General features: G+C 40.3%; 1 protein-coding gene across 1 annotated transcript; it reads left to right on the top strand.

The window, feature by feature from the left end:
• Positions 1–1,825: 1,825 nt before the first annotated feature.
• DEFB125 (defensin beta 125) lies at positions 1,826–7,085 on the top strand. Its single transcript, XM_053573745.1, has 2 exons — positions 1,826–1,883; positions 6,745–7,085. The coding sequence occupies exons 1-2, from the start codon at positions 1,826–1,828 to the stop codon at positions 7,083–7,085; spliced, it is 399 nt and encodes a 132-aa protein (XP_053429720.1).
• Positions 7,086–23,613: the final 16,528 nt, after the last annotated feature.

The raw sequence follows: 23,613 nt of genomic DNA, 5'->3' as shown, positions 1-23,613 counted from the left end.
AACACAGATTTTAGTAAACACCACACAGCTCCCCCGTGTCTTTATGTTACTTTATCACACCCCTACTACTCCTCATCTACTTTTCCACCAATGGCAGGGCAGAGAATGTGTGCAAAACAAAAGCAGATGTTCAGAAGTGGGGTATCCATCTCTGACTTGTCTGGGCCAGTTCACAGAAGGAAGGCTCCGTGACCATTGTCCTTGCAAACCATTCTCATGGAGTTGGTGGTATTTAATACTATCTCGAGTAGGTGACGTTTGGGTGGTCCATGAGAACCCACATGCTGCCATGGACTTTTCTGACACCCTCTCTATGAACTCTGACTTTGGCAGTTCATCTTGCGTCTCTCAATTGCAGAATCACTTTTCTCTTCTCCATAGAAAATTCTTGATCAAGCTCCTGATTTACCCTTATATGCTTTTCTACTTTTTCAACTCACTTCTCCAACTTCACCAACTACATCTCCAGCAGATGAGAACTTATGGATTCCTTATACTTCAGAATAAAAAAACAAAACTCAACAACACTGAACATGTATTAGGGGGGAAGTCTGTATTGTTTCCTGCAAAAATACATGGCCCTGAATTTTAAGCAAGTTTTTTCTCGCTTTCCTTGGGATCTAATGGTATGAAACACTTCTGAGAGAAATGCAGCTTAGCAAACTCCTTCAGGAGATAAAGTGCTGATCAATTAAAAAAAAAACGTCTCCTATATTTCCCTCCTTTGGCAGGAGGAACAATTTTACATTAAACCTCTCTCTCTCTACTTTTAAAATGTTTCTTCTATCTCAAATTTTTTTTCTTATTTATATCTCTGAATGGGGGGAAAGAAGTGGTAGCGTGTGGAAAGAAAGAGCATCAATAAAACCTATTTTCCCTCCAAATCCCTTCTGTCTCACATTCAATGGAGTCCCTTTGAAATTAACAACTTTTTAAAATTTACTTCAGGTTAATGTGACGGTACAAACAACCAGGTCAAAATATTTGATTTTGTAGGTAGAATCCCTCTTGTGGTTATGTCCCCCACACAAAAGGTATTCCAAACACCCCCACCCCATGCCCATTTAGTAAGAGCACCCTAACACCCTAACTTGAATTGAAATGAATTTTTCTCCTATGTGGGCATGCATCAGGTCATCTACTGGCTTCATATTAGTATTGAGTACATTGGACAATTGCTTTTCCGTTCTTGTGATACTTTACTAAGAAGAATGTATAAACTCATCCCGGATACTACAAAAGATGGGAAGTCACCATCTTTTTTGTGGCTGAATAATATTCATTCCATGGTGTGCACACCACAATTTGTTAATCCATTCCTGAGTTGATGGGAAACTTAACAATTTTCAAAAGTATGTTTCTTGTTTCACAGAGATTCATATTGGGGCAGTCACTCAGAGAAAAGGTGAATACTCTGCTGGATATCATAAGCTATTGGCCTGCCACAAGTGGTACATTTACACACTACTCAGCTATCACTGGGTATGTACAAGGTGCTGCATACAGACAGAGGGGAAACAAGTCACCCCATCTAGAGTTAAGAAAGACTTCCTTCTGGGTGTTTTCTTTCCATCATACCCTACAGTTCTATGGGATTATGGGTTATTTCATAAAGCCTCAATTTCCTCTAATAATTTCTAGAACTAGCCATTACTGCAGCATGCTCCCTGCAAATTAATGGTCTGGTGATCTAGGTGGCATGACATTCTCCCCCCTTGCTGGTTCATCACCCATGATAGACTAGAAAAGGTGACCACTTAGCGTCTTAACTGTGCAAAGTGTTCTGGATTGCTCAGGACATAGAGCTTCCACTCTCCTAGGGGCCATGACTCCAATGATGTTGGCCTTCATTATCTGTGGGTTACTAGTCCAACTGGATGAAGGTAATTTAATGGAACCCCATAAAGTAGGGGTGATGGGATCCCCAGGTATATTGAAGGGGGAGCATCTATAGGAAAAGCCTTGGGCCAATAAGGAGGAGCAGAAATGCTCTTATTTTGGCAGCTCCATTCCCTCACTCTCTGGGATTTTTTCTGTTGGGGGCACCTAGCAAGCTGGGGTGTCCTCTGCAATATTTCTCCAAAGACAAAAATCTGCTCAGTGCTCTGGATCACTCTGTCTCCCTATGTAAATTCAATGTTAGTTCAGCCTCATTCCACTTCTATTTTAATCATTTTATGGTCTCAATTCATTTTTGTTTCCTATTAGTTCAACTGTGTCTACTCTCTTGAATTATTCTTTGTTTTAAAAACCCTTCAGAAGGAGGGCCTAGTTTTCATGTTCTTAGACATGACAAACAAGTCCATCAACAGTGTGTAGATTCTGTAGAGCTATCATGCGGAAAAAGTGACAAGTAAGTTTAAGGTGGAAATGGGGATAAGTGGAGTAAAGGTGGTGTAGAAAGACTAGTGACCAGTGGTAAGTTTCTCCCTTTAGATGAATATGATCCACTTGTTCTCATTATTTTTATAAAGTCACTTTTTAAATTGTTTACTTTTTATTAAAAATAATACTTGAAATTGATTTATGTATCAAGCAATTAATAGGTTTATATGGGTTTAAGGAAAGGTATTTTCTTGCCTAGCAATACCAGTTCTTCAGTCTTCATCTTCAAAACTGATCAATGTTATCAATTTCTTAGATATCCCAGCAGATACAGTTCTGTATATTTACATGCGTGTACCTTTCAGATTTTCAAAAATTCAATTGTAAATGAACCATGTGGACTGTTCTGCAATATGTTAGCAATATGTCTTATCAACACATAAACCTAGTTCATTATTTTTATTAATAATTGATATATAAAACATTGAGGGGCAAGAACGAATCTTTTCACTATATTTAATTGCTCCATTACTGCAGAAAAACAGGTCTTTAATTATCACAATTCAGCTAAAAATGTAAACAAACATATGTCTTTCTATTTACATCTGTACACACCCACCCACACAGATTGTCAAACACATTCTCTCACATCAGACCATAAATCTTCCAGTTTATCTGATATGTGAAAATGGTGATTTGTTTGAATTCATGGCATTTTAATGATAAATGAGTTTGAATATACCTTTCTGAATTACTTATTTATCTTTATGTACTAAGAAAATTGACTTGTCAAATTTGGAAGTGTTATATTATGCTTAAATGGATATAAATAGGCCTATATCTAGTATCTTGATTCTCATACTGACACAATAAGTGATTACCGAATTAATATCAAAATTCATTTCTGATTATAAACTACTATATTTGTTGAAAATTTGCAAGGTTATAAAACTGTAAAGAAGTAAAAAAATTCTTGCTCTGTTGCGCTTTCTTAATTTTCTTGAATAAAAATGTGCCTTCTTATAACTTTTCTATATTACACCATTAGTATTTTCTTATCTTCTAAACATTTTTCAATAACTATATTTTCAATGGTTGTGTAAAATTTCATAGAATGGACACTGCATAAACTATCCACGTTGTTTTTGCATATATCAATATGTTGTATACAAGGATAGCTATTATAAACTTTCTTATACATAAGTCCTACAATGTATAATTCCTAGAAATAAACTTTTTCCTGTATTCTTAATGTCTAATCAATTTCTGAATATATACAAGTCCTGTTGATGAAATATTATATCTAAATGTTTAATTTTTACTTACATCTTTGATTAACAGAGAAGCCAAATTTCAAACATGCATTGACTGCATATTTTAACTTTTCTGCACATTGTATTTTTGTCTAGTTTTCCCTTTTATTTTGGAGGGTTAGTTTTAATTCCTATTGATTTATAGACTTTAATTTTATTCTATAGATTCTGTCTTAAAATTTAGCTCTTTAGTCTGTCTGGACTTTATGTGTTTTCAGGTAAGATAGCACCTGATGGTTTGTGAAGCAGTTTCGTACCAAGCCAAACTGTCAGTGGACTGCTATCAATAGATACGTCTATTTAGGTTGATGGTAACTGGTCCTATGCCTGGTATGTTTTTGAGAGAATTCACATATGAGATAATATTTTGACCAGATGGCTCCTCTACCTGGAAACATACAGCTGTTCACATATTCTAATTTTAGGATTTCAAGATATTGGTGATGTCCTAATATCATAATAGCCCCAGTCTGAGGAACATTGAATAAATGATTTGTCACTCTAAGAAAAAAAATACATTAAGTTACGGATTATGACCAGTTGCCATCATTCTCTTGCTTAAGCCAAATCCTTGAAATTACCTTTGATATTTCTATTTCTGTGACACCCCTACCTATCAGGAAGTCTATTACATCTATCTACAGATTATTCCAGAATTCAACTCTCTGGCTACTTCCACTGTTACCACTCTGATTCAAGTCACCATTGGTGTTACTGCTGTGGCTTCCTCATGGTCTCCATCCTTCTATTCTAACCTACTACAGTCTACTGGCAAGTCAGCGGAGTGTATTTTTCACTTACACTGGAAGTCAGGTCATGTGCTTTTTCTGCTCAAAACTCTGCGATGGCCCCCTCTTCCCTCAGAGCAATAACCAGAGTCCTCTAAGTGACCCACCTGGCCCTCCAGAATCTGGCCCTTATGACCTGTCTCACCTCCTCCAGTACCATCATAATCCCTGTTAACTCCACTTACAGCCACAGGGGCTACAGTGCTGCTCCTCAAACATGCTAGACCTACTCAACACATAGAGCTCTGTTCGTTTCCTGTGCTTAGAAGGCACTTGCCTCAGATACGTATGACTAATTCCGTTGCTTCCTTCAAGTTAATTGTCACCCATGCAAATTCCTATTTAATAAACTGCAGTCTGCCCCTATGATATTTCAATTATCCTTAAATCTATTCTTCCTTTTTTCTGCGAGCCATTTATCACCTTCTCATATACAAAATAATGTACTTTTTTTTTTTTTTTTTTAGAAGATTCTTACTCTCGTAGTCCTGGGGTTGAGTGTCATGGTGTCATAGCTCACAGCAACCTCAAACTCTTGGGCTAAAGATATCCTCTTGCCTAAGTCTCCTAGGTAGCTGGGACTATAGGTGCCTGCCATGTTACTCAGCTGGATTTTCTATTTTTTTAGTAGAGATGGGGTCTTACTCTTGCTCAGACTGGTATTGAACTCCAGAACTCAAGTGATCCACCCACCTTGGTCTCCCAGAGTGATAGGATTACAGGTGTGAGCCACCTCACTGGCCTAATATGTTTGTCATTGCCTGCCCTTCTCTATCAGAAAGTAATTTCCAGTGTGACTGTGTACATCTAGTTCACAGACATATCTTAAGGGCCTAGAATGGCACTTGCACCATAGGAAGGGCACAGGATGAGTGTGTGGCTATAGCCTAATTTTAAGTCTGGGGAAAATAATTTAAAAGAAGTAGGAAGTGATGCATGTGAGAAACAGAACAAGGTGATTCGAAATCTTGAGGTGGTTGCCAGGCTTGGTGGCTCATGCCTGTAATCCTAGCAGTCTGGGAGGCCAAGGCGGGTGGATTATTGAGCTTAGGAGTTCAAGACCAGTCTCAGCAAGATCCCATCTCCACTAAAAATAAAAAAACCAAGCGGGCACAGTGGCATGAACTACTACTCAGGAGGCTGAGGCAAAAGGTTTGATCAAGCCCCAGAGTTTGAGGTTGCTGTGAGCTGCGATGATGCCACAGCACTCTACCCAGGACGACAGAGTGAGACTTCTCTGACTCATCTGATAGTTTTTATAAAGTATTCTTATCTCTAAATATTAAAACTCACCAAAATTTAATTCTGGCCCTCTTTTTTCTCATATATTCCTTCATTTCTGTAGCTTTGATTCCAAATTTATATCTAGAGTCAAAAGTTCTCTTCTGAGATTATACAGGCGTATCCAACTGCCTTCTTGACTTCCTTGGAATGTCCCCCAAATGAATCCTTGAGCTGACCTCAGAAGCCCTCCTTTTCCCTCAAACCTTGTTCTTTCCTCTATTTTTACTATTCTGTAATTGTCGAGTATCTCTTACCACCTCTACTTTAATTTAGAAATCTAGAAATTCACTTTGAGTTATCTATTTTCTTCTGACCTGTTCTATCCAAATAGTCAAGGTCTTAAATCTGTCCTATTCTGTCTACAATAATTCTCACAGCCTCAGTTCCAGCCACCATTATGACTTATCTGGGTTGTGGGGGGAGAAAGAGAAGAACAACCCTCTTGCACTCTTTCTCTCCCTAATCTTCACTTGGAATCCTAATTAATCTAAAACATAAGTGATTCAATGAGCTTACATTATATATATATATATATATTTTTTTTTAAAGCAGTTAGTCCCCCAAGGGACTGGTAAATATGGCCCTGCTATTTTAAGCTCATTTCATCTCAGGATTTTTTGCTCTTTGCACATTGCACTTCCTGTTTGTCGGATTTCCTCAAGTCTCATAAATACACTAAGCAGTTTCCTCAACACAGACTATTTGTTGCTTCTTTCCTGAAACTATTTGTGCCTCCTATGTAACCTGTTAGCTCATTTCATTCTTTTATTTAGGCTTAATATCCACTCTAAATATGTCTGCCCTCTCTGTCTTTCTTTGTATTTCTCTCTTTCTCCCACCCCTTCCTTCCACCCAATTTCTTTGTTTGGCATGTCGTAATTTTTACTGCTTTCTTGTTCATCTCTTTCAACGGCTTTTAGTATTTGCCATCATATTAATCTTGATGGCAGTGGTAGTAGTAGTAAATTTTTAAATGAAAGTTGATTTGTTGATGCTAGAGTTAAATATTTGACCTAATTTTTTGTTCCTTGCAGCTATCTTTGGACCCCAGAAGTGCTGGAAGAATAATTTAGGACACTGCAGAGTACGATGTTTTGATACTGAAAGGTACATACTTCTTTGTAGGAACAAGATGTCATGCTGCATCCACATAGAACTATTATTTGATGTCACTCGACAGCCACCGCTTCCTATCAAAGCTGACAAGGAGGACAGATTTGATTATAGCTATTTGGAATTTTATACTGGTGCTGCAGAACCTGGATTGAATGATATGGTGACATATGATCCACATGAGACCACAAAAAATAGTGTAGATGAAACCGTTTCTTCACCCACCATTTTCTCTGACATGGGCATTGTTCATGTTAATTAATATTTACTTCTGGTTATGGGACAAGAAGAAATATTGCTGTAAACAATATCCACAGAGCTAATTCTACAGATGTAATTTCAACAGGACAATTCTTTTAGAGATTGGATGATGGTAGGGATGGACATAATCACTTCTACCACAACCAGAGCCAAGACAGTTTGCCTTACAACTAGAGATGTGTATGTAGACAGAAGCGTATAGAAGATTCTCTTAATCAGGCTTGAATTCTTTGTCTTCCTCTGATATATTAAAATACATGGGCTAATTTTGGTCTCAAGTGAACATTTGTGTGTCTATGCATTTTTCTATGTTAAAAAAAGAAGAAGAAGAAGAAGACCACTGGGGCTGCCTCTCATGACTGAAACAAGAACTTTGAGTTTAGTAATGCTTGGTCCACCACAATTATCATATACAGAAGAACCTATAAAGACATGTAGGAAGTTCCAGCTAATGGTCCCTTCCCAACCCTCCACTTTTTATTGTAACTTCAGACCTCAAATCCTTTTCTGTGTCATAATGTCAAATTTTGTATAAGGCTGTACCTGGTAACTAACCCACTGAGAGTTAGAAACTAATTGTTTCATCCAGCACAAACACTAATCTCACTAGACAGAAATAAAAGTGGGACTCGCCTTGAGAGCACATAGTGATAAAAGCTAAGTCTCAAATTCTACTTATCTTTCCAATGTTCTTTTCACTTAAAAGTCCAACTACCAACCATGGCAGGCTCATAGCTTGCTTCTTTAGGTCTCTGCTTTATTCGGGAATGCTAGCAGTGTGTGGTGTATCTCTGGCTTTGTGTGTCTGTATGCATGTAAGAGCTCTTTGTATAGCAACAGGCAGGTCAGTGAGTTTCCTCTCTAATAACACAGATAAACAGTTATTAACTATAAGATTGATTATCTATTAATAAATTGGGCTAAAGCTGGAGTGCTACTGAAAGCCACCATATCACATGCCTCAGTATCTCAGAATTAGGATTTTTCCACAAATTCTTTTGATGTGGTCTATACAAGTAGTCAGTGACCACAGCTATAGTTTGGATATTGGCCATCAGACCACTGAGCATTCAGTAGACCTCAGATTCTATTAGGTCGTAGACATTCAGTTAGGGGGACCAACATCTTGGTTTTCCTTGGTTTTCCTGGGACTGAGGGGCTTCCTAGGATATAGGAATTAGAGAGCTAAAATCAAGGAAGTCCAGAGCAAACTGGGACAATTTGATCAGCTTCTCTTCGGTGTATTTCTGTCTAGAAAGTTCTTCTCCATTTCTTTTCTTGGGTACACAGGCCATATGTTAATTATTCATAGAGACATTTTTAACCATAAAGACCTCCCCAAATCATCAGCCTGGCCTTAGTCCCAAGTGCTCTTTTACTATATCTTTGCCTCAAATGTCATCTCCTAAAAGATATTCCTTGACCATGCAGAACACTCTATGTTCTACTTTGTATTATTTTCTTTCTATCACTTAAACTCTTTGGAGCTATTTTGACTTTATTTGCTCTGTTTCTTTCCTTTTTTTTTATTAAATCATAGCTGTGTACATTAATGCGATCATGGAGAACCATACGCTGGTTTTATAGACCGTTAGACACATTTTCATCACACTGGTTAACATAGCCTTCCTGGCATTTTCTTAGTTATTGTGTTAAGACATTTACATTCTACGTTTACTAAGTTTCACATATACCCTTGTAAGATGCACCGCAGGCGTAATCCCACCAATCACCCTCCCTCTGTCCACCTCACCCCTCCCTCCCCTCCCTTTCCCCCTTCTCCCTATTCTTGGGTTATAACTGGGTTATAGCTTTCATGTGAAAGCCATACATTAGTTTCATAGTAGGACTGAGTACATTGGATACTTTTTCTCCCATTCCTGAGATACTTTACTAAGAAGAATATGTTCCAGCTCCACCCATGTAAGCATGAAAGAGGTAAAGTCTCCATCTTTCTTTAAGGCTTCATAATATTCCATGGTGTACATATACCACAATTTATTAATCCATTCCTGGATCGATGGGCACTTGGGCTTTTTCCATGACTTAGCAATTATGAATTGGGCTGCAATAAACATTCTGGTACAAATATCTTTGCTCTATTTCTGAATTATTGACTGTTTTATGGCCTATCAGCCCCACGATAGTGTACAGATAGTCCTCATCTCTTAATCTTGCTCATGTCTGTATCTCAAGCTGCTAGAGCAGTGCCTTGCACATGGTTAGTGCTCAATAAAAATTTGAGAACAAATTGCTCAGATAATTACTTTGATACATATGAGAAGGTCAAACAACATAAAGCAGTCGTCTTCAAACTGCGATGCTACTTACAAAAAGACTTTTCAGGCTATTCACTTTGATAGTTAGAGGAATAAATTTTTAGACCCTCATCTTCCAAATTTTTCATGAAGTTTTGACACTTGTTTCCTACTTTCAACTTCATAATTTTCCTTCTCTCGTTCTGAAATAAAACTTACCTCTCACTCATCCATTATTTGACAGGATTTATTGCCCTGAGCCAATAAACCTCCAGTTGCCAAACCAATGGACAATTGAAATAATGGTGCTGGTGTTCAGAAGATGATTAACCATAGATTTTTCATACCAAATCCTTTGAAAATCAGACCGGGCATGGTGATTCACGTCTGTAATCCTAGCACTTTGCAAAGCCATGGCAGGAAGACTGCTTGAGGTCAGGAGTTTGAGTTGTTTTCCCCTTTGATCTACCATTCTGACTTCATGATGTGCAAAATTATTTAGCATAGAGATTCCAGGGTCAGATCTTGATGCCCAACATTGGTTATGGGAGCAACAAGAAAACAAAGCACTTGATGCCCAGTGATTTCCAGAAGTTCCTGGTCCACAATGTCAAGGAGCTGCAAGTGCTACTGATGTGCAGCACATCATACTGTGCAGAGGTTGCTCATAGTGTTTTCTCCAAAACCACAAAGTCATTGTGGAAAGAGAAGCCCAGCTGGCTGTCACAGTCACCAATACCACTGCCAGGCAAGAAAATGAAAAGACAGCTCATATGCACATTTAATTCGTGTTTAAATAAAACCATAAAAATTTCCTCCTGGCAAAAAAAATAATTTAGCATAGCAATAAGATGGTTAACTCAATCCAGTTTTTTCTCAGGATAATCATTTTCTATCAGTAATATCCTGAGAAGACTTTAACTCAACCTCCCAATACACTTGATCATTAGTATAATTATCATCCCTCGACTTACTTAATAAGGTAGTTCAATCTTACCTGTAACGGCAGTGTTACACCATACTGCAGAATAGTATAGTCATGGAACAATTCAGTTTCATTTATGGAACAATACACTGTGTAATTCATAGCGCACCAATGTACATTTACAAATACCCACAAAGAATGTCCATAAGTTTAGAGGTCCATGAGAGTCCCATAAGGATGTCTCTTTTTTCCTGAGCCACTAGGTTAGAGGGTGATTTCCTCATGATTTATTCAGCCTCCATCTGTATTAAAAAATCAAGAGTCACTCTCAGGGGACAGTCCTTTCCCTACATTGGATCTTATCATTATCTAACATTATTTCTTGAGTCTGCCTGTTCCACTTCAATAAAGCCTCATTATTTTTCCATCCTGACTCCTATCCTTTTCGCTTTCCTCCTAGAAGAGAATCCTCTCTAATTTACTTGTTCTAATTAATAAATATTACCTCTGGAGGCTTCATTGAAAGTGAATTCAGCTTGTCCCTGACTCCTGGACTGCCACTTTTCATTCCTAAAAAACCGTTTTCTGGGTGGTGCCTGTGGCTCAGTGAATAGGGCGCCGGCCCTGTATACCCAGGGTGGCAGGTTCAAACCCAGCCCCGGCTGAACTGCAACCAAAAAATAGCCAGGCGTTGTGGTGGGCGCCTGTAGTCCCAGCTGCTCAGGAGGCTGAGGCAGGAGAATCACGGAAGCCCAAGAGCTAGAGGTTGCTGTGAGTCCTGTGACATCATGGCACTCTACCGAAGGTGATAAAGTGAGACTCGGTCTCTACAAAACAAAAACAAAAACAAAAAAAAAACGTTTTCTGTCTGATGTACCAATGTAGTTTAATTCACCGTGCATGTTGTTACCACTGTATACTAATGACCTGAGTATGGTTAGGATACATGTTTTTACCCAGGAATGTTGAGTTCTTCCTATCAGGGTGAGGTGAGTGGTAGTCACACCTGGAGTAGTTTAGATTTAGTATCCTACAATGCATTTCATAATCTTAGCTCAGGATGGGCTCCCTTTTCTAGGGGACTTCAACCCATGGTGCATGGCTATTGCTTTAATCCCATCAGAAATCCATAGTCTTTGGCTTTCTGCTCTGTAGCTTTCCAACCACACAAATAAGGATGACATGTGTTTGTGCACAGCACACTGTGACATATCAGCATGTCACTTCTACATTTTTGTCTATTATAACTACCCTAGTTAGGGGCATTAAAGCAGACACATGGACTAATGGAACAGAATAGAGGACCCAGAAATGAATCCACACATTTACAGTCAACTCATTTTCCACAAAGGCACCAAGAACACACATTGGGGAAAGAAAAGTTGCTTTAACAAATAGTGCTGGGAAAAATGGATGTCCACGTCAAAAAACAAACAAACAAAAAAAAACTAGACCCCTATCTTTCACCATAGACAAAAATCAAATCAAAATGGATTAAGGCCTTAAATGTAAGACCTAAAACTATCTACCAGAATAACACTGGGGAAATGCCTCACAACATTACTCTGGGCAAAGATTTTTGGGGTTAGACCTCAAAAACACAAGCAAAAGAAAGAAAAATCAGCAAATGAGATTACATCAAGCTAAAAAGCTTCTGCATGGCAAAGGAAACAATCAACAGAGTGAAGAGACATCCTACAGAACAGGAGAAAATATTTGAAAACTATTCATCTAGCGAGGGATTAATAGCCAGGATAGGATATATCCTGGAACTCAAACAGCTCAACAGAAAAACAACAAATAATCCAACTGAAAAAAGGGCAAGTGATCTAAAGAGACATTTCTCAAAAGAAGATATGCAAATGACCAACAGGTATATAAAATATGTTCAATGTCAGTAATCATCAGAGCAATGAAAATCAAGCCCATAATGAGATATCTTCTCACCCCAGTTAAAATGGATGCTAGAGAAAACATGAAAAATAACAGATGCCAACACTTGTCCTCTGTTGGTGGGAATGTAAAGTGTACAGAACAGTATGGCTGTTCTTCAAGAAACCAAAACTAGAACCACACGATCCAGTGATTGCAGTACTGAGTATAGACCCAAAAGAAAGTAAATCCATCTATTTGAAGAGATGTACTATTCACGTAGCGAAGCTATCCCACTTCGGGATATGTGTCCACAGAACCAAAAGCAGAATCTCAAAGAGGTATTTGCACTGCCATGGTCACTGCAGCATTGTTCACAATAGCCAAGATGGGGAAGCAACACAAATGTCCCCCAGCAGACGAGCAGAGAAAGAAAGTTGTGACATATCCATCCAATCGAAAGTTTTTCCAGCCTTACAAAGAAGAAAATCCTGCCCTACTCAACAACACGGACGGGCCTCGAGTACATTATGCTAAGTGAGACAAACCCATCACAAAAGGGCAAATACTATATGTTTCCTCTTATATGAGGTACCTAAATCGGTCAAACTTACAGAAACATAGAGTAGAATGGTGTGTTTGCCAGAGGCTGGTGACGGTAGGAGATGGTGGGATTATAGGGGAGTTGTTTAATATGTGCAGAGTTTCAGGTCTGCAAGATGAAAAGTGTCCCGGAGATAAGGAAAATGTAATTAACACCACTGCCTTGTATACTTAAAAATAGTTAAGATGATAAACTTTTATATTTTTCCATAATAAAACCAATCTTTAAAAATGGTTAAGATGAGGAGTAGGGTGCCGGCCCCATATGCCAGAGGTGGCGAGTTCAAACACAGCCCCAGCCAAAAACTGCAAAAAAAAAAAAAGAAGAAGAAAAAGAAGAAGAATTCAGGTCAGTCCGATGGAATCTGATTCTTGATCACTTGTCTTTTCTTTTCTTTCTTTCTTCCTTTTTTTTTTTTGGCAGACCTCAAAAGATATTTTATTTAAATGTTTTGTAAACAGAATTATGCTCACAGCTTCAGTAAGAGTGAGGGCTCACTTCAACCTCCCAGCTCAGCTCAGTGTCTTGATCTGCTTCTTTGGACAACCTATTGGCTTGATTTGAAATCAGAGGATGTCCCTTCTCTGTCTCCTGGGAGCCAGTTCCAAGGGAGATGTATGGTTGGAGGCACTACAGAAAAAACTGGGAGGGGAGATGTAGTCAGTTAATAAAAAATGTAGAAGAGGCAGGAAGGTGAGACTATTCCATAGCAGCAAGGATTAGAGGTAGTACCATTGTGGGTACTGAAAAGTGTTTGGAAAAAGAAAAAAAGAATCACAAATGAGTAAAACATAAAAATAGTTTTAAAAATCTGTAGGGGGACATTGCTTGCCTGTTCTTGTCAACAATACCAGTTTCCTCATCCCTGTCCATGCAGTGTGCTATGATAACATTTCATGTCTACTAGTGACTACACACTATTATTGTGGCTGAGATGATGTAGCTAATATTGACTAATAGATTGTTATCAATGATGGCTAATACTACATGTAAAATATTATGGGGAGGAATGGACGAGGATAAAATGGGATGAGGAGTTAGAGAGCTTTGGGTTCAGACCTGGTTGACTCATATCTGCTTTAAATCTTTCGAGAATCTTCAAGGGCCTTCTTATGGCTCTCAGGGGTGTTTGTTACAGAAGCAGTATAGGGAGCAATGCTATAATCTGGCTACGTCTGGGCACTAAAGGTACCAATCATCATCAATGCCTGATAACCTGTTGCTGTCACAGACAATTGCTATTGATATCCACAGTCAATCACCATTAATACATAGTACCTATGGGCACCTGATGTTGATATCCTACGGCTGCCATCACTCAAAATAGACTAGGGTCTATTTTGGGGGATCATGGGAGGCAAGAGCTGGGTCAGAGGCAGATATAGCACCAATCTAAGAAGAATTACCCTCTAGGCTTCTTGTTCACTCTAGGATCAAGAGAAGGCTTTGGGTGTGGCAGGAGAAAGCTGATACCTAGCTAGCCTTGCCCTTAAACCCTTTCCTCCAGGGTGCCTGTTTGAACATGGGGAAGAGTCTAATCTACAGCTCACGATTAGCTGATTCTGACTAACAGGAACTGCCGTGATCTGTGACTCCTCCTGAAAGATTCTTTGCCTAATCCAAAGCCAGAAATTCTTATCTGTAACTAGAAACTGTCAAAAGGAAAGAAGAGAAAGTAGGGTCCACCCATCTTGACCAATGAACCCATTGTAGGACCTCACTGGGCCTTAGTATCTAGCAAGCCAGGGCTGCAGCATAATACTGCTGGAAGCAAATCAGAAGCATGGGCGCCAGCAAGATACTGACACACGTGCCCCTGGTGGCTGTAACAATAGCAGTGAGCTGGCCCCAAGCAGAGTGAGAGCAAACATCTCCATATCTAACAGTGGTGAGAATTATGAGAATACACCAGAGACATGTACAGATGTCTCCAAAGTGAAGCTCACTCTGACCTGGAGTGGACATGCCCAAGATCTCCCCATAGAGAAAGAGTGAGCCAAATAATAAGATCGCAGCCACCAAAATCAGGAGAAAGGCACATACCTCTTTTCAGGAAGACTAGGGAGTATGAACCAGGAGCCTCAGGGCCAGGGACTTTCTAAGGAAGCCAAGGAGATGAAACAGTTTAAGGACATAGGGAGAATGGCCCTGTTCAGCCTTGTCACCCATCAGTAATTTCACCAACACAGGGAACAAACAGAAGATATCAGCTAGATTGAGAGGGCCACACAAGAAGCACAACTTATCAGGCAGGAAATGGCCTGAGTAAAGAGCTCAGTCCCAAACCAAAGGGCACAGAGCAGTTTCAGGTTGAGCGGGTGGGGGCATGGCAGTAAACAAGACCATTGTTCTGCTACAGCTGCTGCTGTTGCTGGTGTTCCCTCACCCCATCCCCTGTCCCATAGGAGTGAAGTTGGCAAAGAAGTAATATAGCTGGACCTGCATCTCCTATCAGATGACCAGGGCACACATGGCAAAAAGTGTGGAGATCAGGGTAAGGCCCTGAGGGAAAAAGGCATGTCAGAAGTACCCTTGTATACCCTCATCCCCGCTTCTCTAACTATACTCCCACCCATTTTGCCCTCCTTTTGGGGGGATGTCCTCAAATTGTCCTCGGGGATCTGTAGATTTAGGTCTCAAGCACCATGCCAAATGTGTTGCCATTGAGGCAATTTGGCAGGGTCCGTTTAGGGTAAAAGTATCTAGCATGGTGCTACACACTGTTAGCAAGTTACCTCGGCCCCTAGGGAAGACCAGGGTTTGTCAAGAAGCACCCAGAGCCATGATTTCCAAGCATTCCCCAGTTCCTGCCCTTCAATGGGGTTCATCAGAGTGTGTTCATCCACGTGGGCATTCTCACAGGCCTCCCTAGTCAGGAAGGTCTCCATGTCGCTTCACTTGAGCCAGGAGCAAGGTGCCAGTGGCGCTTCCTTCAGGTCCCAATAAGCCAATTCCTCCTGTAGGACATCCTGACACACATGGTCCGGGCAGTGCAGCTGCAAGTATGCCAGTAGGCCAGCACATAGGTAAAGAGCTTAGGATTGAGTCAAAGACAAATTCGCAGACCAGTGAACCCTGAGCAGCTGAGGTACCAGGGGTGGATGGCTTGGTCAGCTTATATAGGGAGGTGCCTGGAAAGGCCCGCAAGGTGCTGCTGTAGGTCTTATGGCATATGCCCCCTCCACCATTCAGGATCAGTTTATTGTCGAAGCCCTTCACAGCAAACTGTGAGCCTGCTTCTTAGCTGGTTTGGATCTGCTAGCAAAAGGAGGGATGACAGGGGTTATTTCTTTTGCCTTTCTCTCCTTTCCCAGGCTTGGCCAGGGCAAGGAAGGGGCTGAAAGCCATAGAAGTGATGTGGCAGTCCCCTGGGTACCTACAGGTACCCAAAGAAGGCCAATCCAGGTAGGGAACCAGGGTTGCCCCTTCCTCCTGGGTCTTCAGTAATCAGGACTGCAAACTCTCAGGGGTGGTTGTGGTGTGGTCACAGTGATTGGCCAGAGTGTCCCCTGGGCCCAGCACTTCCAGGAGAAAAACCAGCCAAGCCTAGAAATATATGTCTTTCAGGGGATCTTGGGAGATGCCTAGTGGCTCTGGAAGAAGAGTTGTGACATAGTATACAGCAGAGGAAGTCACAGCTGCAGACTAAATGATCATCATGATAACAGGAACATCTCTTAATCTTTTCTCATCATTTAGAAAACTTGGGACAGATGTTAGATGAGATGAGGAAGGGACTACAAAGAGGATCCACCAAGGGAAGATAAGTGCAGGGGATAGGGAGTGAAGATGGGAATGATGGGGAGCTGGAGGGCCTTAGAGATTCGGAGGCCTCTATAGGGAGTAGGAGGTGTCTGACTTGAGAAACTGGCTGGAGGTTTGGCAGATCTGACAGTGATGGTTCTTGACTCCAACTGCCCTGATGCCTGGTCCCAGGCACTTGCCATCAGTAGCATCAGCAGCAGCAGCAGCAGCAACCTCTGTGGGTCTGTCTACTGGGTACTCTAAAATTGCTTTGTACTTAATGAGTTCCTCGCGAAGACCATTAAAGTGTCCCCTACCCCTAGACAAGCAGTCTGCCTGAGCCTTCCATCTTTGTCCCTGGGGGCAAAAACAGAGGGCAAAGGCAAACACCTTTAGCCCAGGAACCCCTCACACCCCTGGCAAGCCCCTGGGCACTTATTTGGTTGTTTTGCATGGTCCACAAACACTGGCATTGACATTGACGGGCCTGGCAGCTGGCTGTCTGACACAGCTGGAGGTGGTGGGATGGATGGTGTAGCTAGTGTTGTGGCTGCCTCTGGAGTTCATGGCTGCTCCAGTATAGCTGCAATGGGGAAGTGAGCCTGGAGTACTGCCCAGGGCTCTTCTCTAGTGTAGGCCAAGATTACAGGTGGGGTGTTTCCAGGAACTGTGGCCTTGGGGAACTCCAGGCGTCTTGGGAAGAGATCACTGGTTTCTGATCACTCATCTTTTCTATCTGAAAAGTTTTGGAATGTTCTTGTTGTTCCCAGATTTTATTTAAATGTGACAGATGTGGAACTTTTGCTCACTGTCTTATGTAACACTCCAGGACCTATTTCAATCTGAGGTCTTACAGTTTTTATAATCCTGGAAGATTTATTAGTATTTCTCAAAGTGTCTTTTCCTTCATCTGTCTGCTTTTACATAGATGCCAATACTTCCTTTCTATCTACTGTATCTCTTTTATTTTATATTTTCCTTTTTATCTTTTTTCTATCATACATTCTAAGAGAGTTTCTAGACTGTGGGGAAGGAATCCTCCCGGCCCTAACAGTCATTTTGTGAAGACAGCCACTTTGTGAAGACAGCTAGGTAGAGGAAACAGTCCAGAAACCAAACTGCATGATCACAGCAGATCCCCACACAAACATTCCTGGAATGTTTCCAGAGCAGTATTCCAGGGAGAAAACACAACAGTAACTTTCTTCCCTTGCCCCAAAGATTAGCCCTTAGTACAAAGATCTGCCCTTCTGCAGATGGGGGTGACTCCAAGATTAACCCCTGGTACAAAGATCCGTCCCCCTGCAGAAGAGAATGACTCCTCTAGCAAACTCTTCACACATTCCAAATAAACCGATAAGGTCAATAGAAGCCCCTTGGAGCTGACTTCTGGGCAGACTCTTTTCTGCTCTTTCCTCCTAATAAAAGTTCTCCTCAATCCAAGGACTGGCCTCCTCTCCTTCTTATGGACTGTCACCCCCGCTCTACCCTCAAAGCCTTCATAGACTTACTCAGATAGTTCACTAACTTACTTTTTCATAGCTTCATTGAATCCTTGTTTACATCAAATACTTTATTTTTCCTGTCTAAAAATTCATTCCTTTTCATGATTGATTGTTCTTGCTTTATAGATTCGATAGCCCCTGGGAGTATATCTCAATGCTTATTTTCATTTTCGTTTTTCTGCCATTAATTCTGTAATGTCGATTACTTGCTTTATTGTTGTTTTTGTTAATAAAGCTTCAGAGTGCCTCAGACAGCTTGTCATTTGTCCCTGGGTGTATCCCCTACCTTGGCTGGCCATATATGTCTGTGGGAGTGGTGAAGAGCAAATATATCCCAGGTTGCCTTTCTGCAGACAGCTTTAGGGATTGAGACATGACACAATATATAGAGTCTCTGGTCTTATCACGCCACATTTTATGTTTCCAGGTGGCTCAGCACTTCAATGAAGGTACAGTTTCTTCCTTTTGTCCACCCCAATACTACTGGGTTTTGGAGTTGCTACACTGTATTGTAATTAGTGGGCAAAGGAAGTGGAATTAAGAATAAGATGAAACACTTAGAAATTTCTTCCTCCCCTCACAGACACTGGTATTGATGTTTCATTCCAGGCTGCCTCTAGGGTTACCCTGATTTTGCCCAACAATGCTGCTGCTGCCAGACAGGTGCTGCTGGGGGTTTTTTCTCACAATACTGACAGGATAGACCGACAGAACAGGGCCATTGTTAAAGCTCATCAGAACCCTCTCTTTGGCTCTCTTTCATTTCATTTCCTGGGTTATGCGGCCATGTCTACACTAAAATGCAACTACCTTATGTTTCTATGTGGGCTTCTCACATGTTTTACACTAGTGTTTGCAATCTGTAAACCTCTTTCTTACTTCTATGGCGTATCTGCTGTAGGATCCAGAAACAGAATATGACTCTTTATTGTTTAAGCCAGTTTTATGTTAGTTTTCTCTTTATTATTTATACCCCAGACAAACTGCCTTTCCGGACACACTTTCAAGACCATGCCTCTGCATAGTTAGCCGCAGTACAGATTTCTAATGCACTTAACTGTATTTGTCTTGAAGACATCACAACTTCCTTGCTGAGGCACATGATGATTAACGTTGACAGGGACTTCGGTGCAGCATTATTTTCCTTTTCATGCCAATAACACTCCCTAGGATTTATTCCCCTACTAACTATATTTTGTCTTCTTTTACCATGAAAGCTTCCTACTGAGGTCATTTCAAAATATCTTTGCTGAAGCCCTTTCTGAATGTCACTGCTGTCAACTCTTCAAATATACTGATTTGATGAGTATAATTGTGATGGATGTGTTACTTAGTTCAATGTAAACATTTCACATTGTATGTCAAAGCAGTACCCTGAACCCCATAAATGCATCAAAGTTATGATTTAATAAAAAATAATTAATTAAAATAAACAAATATACTGATTTGCCTATTACTTTAGTCTCTATTTTCATCAGAGATCCTTAACATTCATGCATGACACAAACCTATCAATCATCTACCTATCTACCTGTCATCTATTATCTATTTATTTAATCATCTATTAGTTAACTAATCTTTTTCTTTTTTTAATTGTTGGGGATTCATTGAGGGTACAATAAGCCAGGTTACACTGATTGCATTTGTTAGGTAGAGTCCCTCTTGCAATCATGTCTTGTCCCCAGAAGGTGTGGCACGCACCAAGGCCCCACCCCTCTCTCTCCTTCTCTCTCTCTGCTTTTCCTAACTAATCTTTTTTAAAGATACTGATAAATAGCAGCAAATCCTCATAAGGCCAACAAATTAACCTATATCCATTCCAAGTTAGCTAAATCTTATATATTTTATTTCCTTAGTAGCTGATATTCTTTTAAGAAAAAGTTCAAAATAGGTCATATAGTCTAAAATCAAGGTGGTGGAAGAGCAGCATTGCTTTTGAAGTCTCTAGAAGAGAATGTGTTTCCTTTGCCCTTTTGGTGTCTATAGGCTGCCAACATTCCTTAGCTTGTGGTCTCTGCCTCCTTCTTTGAAGTGTATTACTCCAACTTTTGTTTCTATTATCACATCTCCTTTTTCTGTTACACATTTGCCTTCCTCTTACAAGTATTATTGTGACTACATCGGCTCACCCAGACAACCCATAATAATGTTCCCATCTCAAGATCCTTGACTCAAATGTGTCTGTAAAGTCCTTCCTCCACATAAAATAACTTTTTCTAGGGATTTTTCTCTTAATTCCAATGTTTAGATCATCTGTATATCTTGTATCATTTTTCCATGTAGCATAATAAATTATGACGATTTTAGCAGCTTAAAACAACATACATTTATTTTCACAAAGTTTCTATGGGTCATAAGTCAGGGTGTAGCTTAGCTGGGTTCTCTAGCAGGAAGGTACAACCTGTGCCACATGCTGGTTTTGTGAGGACATGTTTTGCTTACCTATGGTAGCACTGGTGTGGTGGTATACACTGACTTGTTTTTCTTTTTTGCTAATTGGCTTTCATTAGTGTTTGTGTATTTAACATGCAACCCAGCATAACTCTTACTCTTCCAATGTGCAACAGAGGAAAAAAAAGGCTGAACGCTCCTGGCTTAGTGTCTCACAAAGCTGCTTATAACAGAATGTGTCATAAGAATTTCAAAATGCTGCCCAGGGTGCGTTCTAATCTGGAGACTTGACTGAGGGGGAGTCATTTACCAGGCTCACTCAGATGTTGGGCAGAATTTATTTCCTTGAAACAGTAGGACTTAAGTCTTCAGCGTCTTGCCATTTGTTGGCCAGAAGTCCCCTTCAGTTCCTGGAGTCTGCCCAAACTGGCCATTTACGTGAAGCCATGTGAATCACTAGCTCAAATCTCTAAATGAGCGCTCATGTAATACAATATTTACACAGACATGGTAGCCTGTTGCCTTTGTCATGTTCTTTTTCTTTTTTGAGACAGAGTCTCACTCGGTTGCCCCAGACTAGAGTGCCATGGCCTCAGCCTAGTTCACAGCAACCTCAGACTCCTAGGTTCAAGCGATCCTCCTGCCTCAGCCTCCTTAGTAGCTGGCACTATAGGAACATGCCACAACGCTCAGCTAATATTTTTACTTCTGTTTTTTTTTTAGTAGAGATGGGGGGTGGGTCTCTTTCCTGCTCAGGCTGCTCTTGAGCTCCTAAGTTCAAGCCATCTTCTTGCCTGGGCCTCCCAGAGTGCTAGGATTATAGGTGTGAGCCCCTCTACCTGGCCTGCCTTTATCATATTCTATAAATAAGTCACAGGTCCTCCCACACTCAAGGGGAACTCAGGAGCCTAAACACCAGAAATTACAGATTATTGGGGTCCCTTTAGAGTGCCCCACTACACTGATTTTACCATATTTTTTCCATTGCTTATAAATTTCATTTTATGATATGTTATTTTTACTGCATGCTAGACATTGGGCAAAACGGATTGTAGCATCTCTAAGTGATGTTATTTTCAATCGGAAAAGGTTCTTCCTTTCTCCAGATAGCAAATAGAATAAGGATCTGATTAATTCAATCTAACAAGGTATTGAGTTGGTTCAGAGCTAAGTTTCAATATTAGTAATGTTTTCACCTGCATTTAGTCTGTCTCTATTTTTCAGGAATAGCCCTCCAGGCTTTTTCTTCAGGGTCTAATGGATTGTAATATCCTCAGCTCTAAAAAAAAATTAGAAAATTCCCTCTCTGCTCTTTAGAGTTTCCAAACTCTGCTCTGCAGCCTACTGACTCGGACAGTTCTGTAATGTCTCAAGGGGGAGACCATCTGTGTGCTTGAGGTAGGCTCTTTATAACTATATGTCTGTTTCCTAAGCACCAAAAGTGCTCAGTTTTAACTGAGCATTCCAGCTTCTCCTACAGCTTTAGTCTTCCAAGGTTCCACAGGGGAAACTGAAAAACTGGGGCACCTAAAATTCCAATTTGTAATTCTCACTCTGCACGACTGATAGAATCTCTGCTAGTTTTGCTGATTCAGTTACCCCCAGAGAGTCTTTTTTTCTGGACCAAGTCTGCCTACTTCAGAAACAGAAAGCTTTTCTCTCTCTCTCTCATATCAACTCTTCTGGTACCAGTGGCTTCCATGGTTCTCTAATGCCTTTAAAATATTATTTTAATAAAGTCAAGTTTTTCTACATTTTGCATGAAGGGCATTGGTCTTCTATAACTTACTGATTCCTCCCCAAAAGCAGAAACTCTCAGGTCCACTTCATCTTAACTTCATTGCTATTGTGTTTGCCTTGAAATTGGCCATTGTTTAACATGATTTCTGTTTTCTCTGATTTTCTTTTTTCCCCTTTCTTTTTTTTTTTTTTTTTTGTAGAGACAGAGTCTCACTGTACTGCCCTCGGGTAGGGGTAGAGTGCCGTGGCGTCACACGGCTCACAGCAACCTCTAACTCTTGGGCTTACACGATTCTCCTGCCTCAACCTCCCGAGCAGCTGGGACTACAGGCGCCCATCACAACGCCCGGCTATTTTTTTGTTGCAGTTTGGCCAGGGCTGGGTTTGAACCCGCCACTCTCGGCATATGGGGCCGGCGCCCTACTCACTGAGCCACAGGCGCCGCCCTTCCCCTTTCTTTTATTATTTCTGGATAAAGTTAATGTTCCTTTTTATTTTCTTTTCCTCTCCACTAGTTTTTAATTATTTTTCTATTCATTTTTACTCCAGAAATGAGGACACAGTAGAATTTTAAGCTATCAACATCTAATATTAACTTATATTTCCTCTCAGTTTATGGAATATGTTAATTCTATTTAACATCTCTCCAGTTTTATATCGTATTGTTTGCTTTTACTTCCATATCTTATAATCATACATACTAATTATGAATGATCCAAGTCATTATTATAAAGTAACCTATTTTTCCTTATAATAATTTTTGCTTTAAATTTAAATGCATAGGCCGGGCATGGTAGCTCACTCCTGTAATCGTAGCACTCTGGAAGGTCAAGGCAGGTGGATTGCCTGAGCTCAGGAGTTCGAGACCAGTCTAAGCAAGAGTGAGACTTCCAGCTCTACTAAAAATAGAAAAAACTAGCTGGGCATTGGCAGTGGGTGCCTATAGTTCCAGCTACTCAAGAGGCTGAGGCAAGAGGATCACTTGAGCCCAAGAGTTTGAGGTTTCTGTGAGCTATGATGATGACATGGCACTCTACCAAGGGCAACAGAGTGAGACTGCCTAAAAAAAATTTTTTTTAATTAATACTTAAATGCTATTTTCTTCAATATTAAGAAGTATACAAGTATCCTTTTGTATGTTAGGTCTTTTCCTATCTTTCCACTTTCGATCTTTCTCCAGATTTTGTTTTTACCTTTGTCTGTTGTAAATATCATCTAATTTTTTCATCTTTTCTGTCAACTGTAGCGTTAATCCAAAAATTTGTCCTATTTCTGAATAATATATGGAGTATAGAGCATTGATTCTGTCCAACTCTCCCAATCTATTTTCTTTATTTTCAGAACTTTGGTGCTTTATTATGTTTTAAGAACTCACAAAACATTTTTTATTTAAATCTCCCAGTTTCACTCACTTTTATCACATTCCTTATTACTTCTTACCCATTAACTTTCCATATGTGGTCATTTCTTTTTAACTAAAGTGCATTCTT

This window comes from Nycticebus coucang, chromosome 21 (genome assembly GCF_027406575.1).
Source record: "Nycticebus coucang isolate mNycCou1 chromosome 21, mNycCou1.pri, whole genome shotgun sequence".
Lineage (NCBI taxonomy): Eukaryota > Metazoa > Chordata > Mammalia > Primates > Lorisidae > Nycticebus > Nycticebus coucang.
This window is presented reverse-complemented; position numbering and strand designations above follow the sequence as displayed.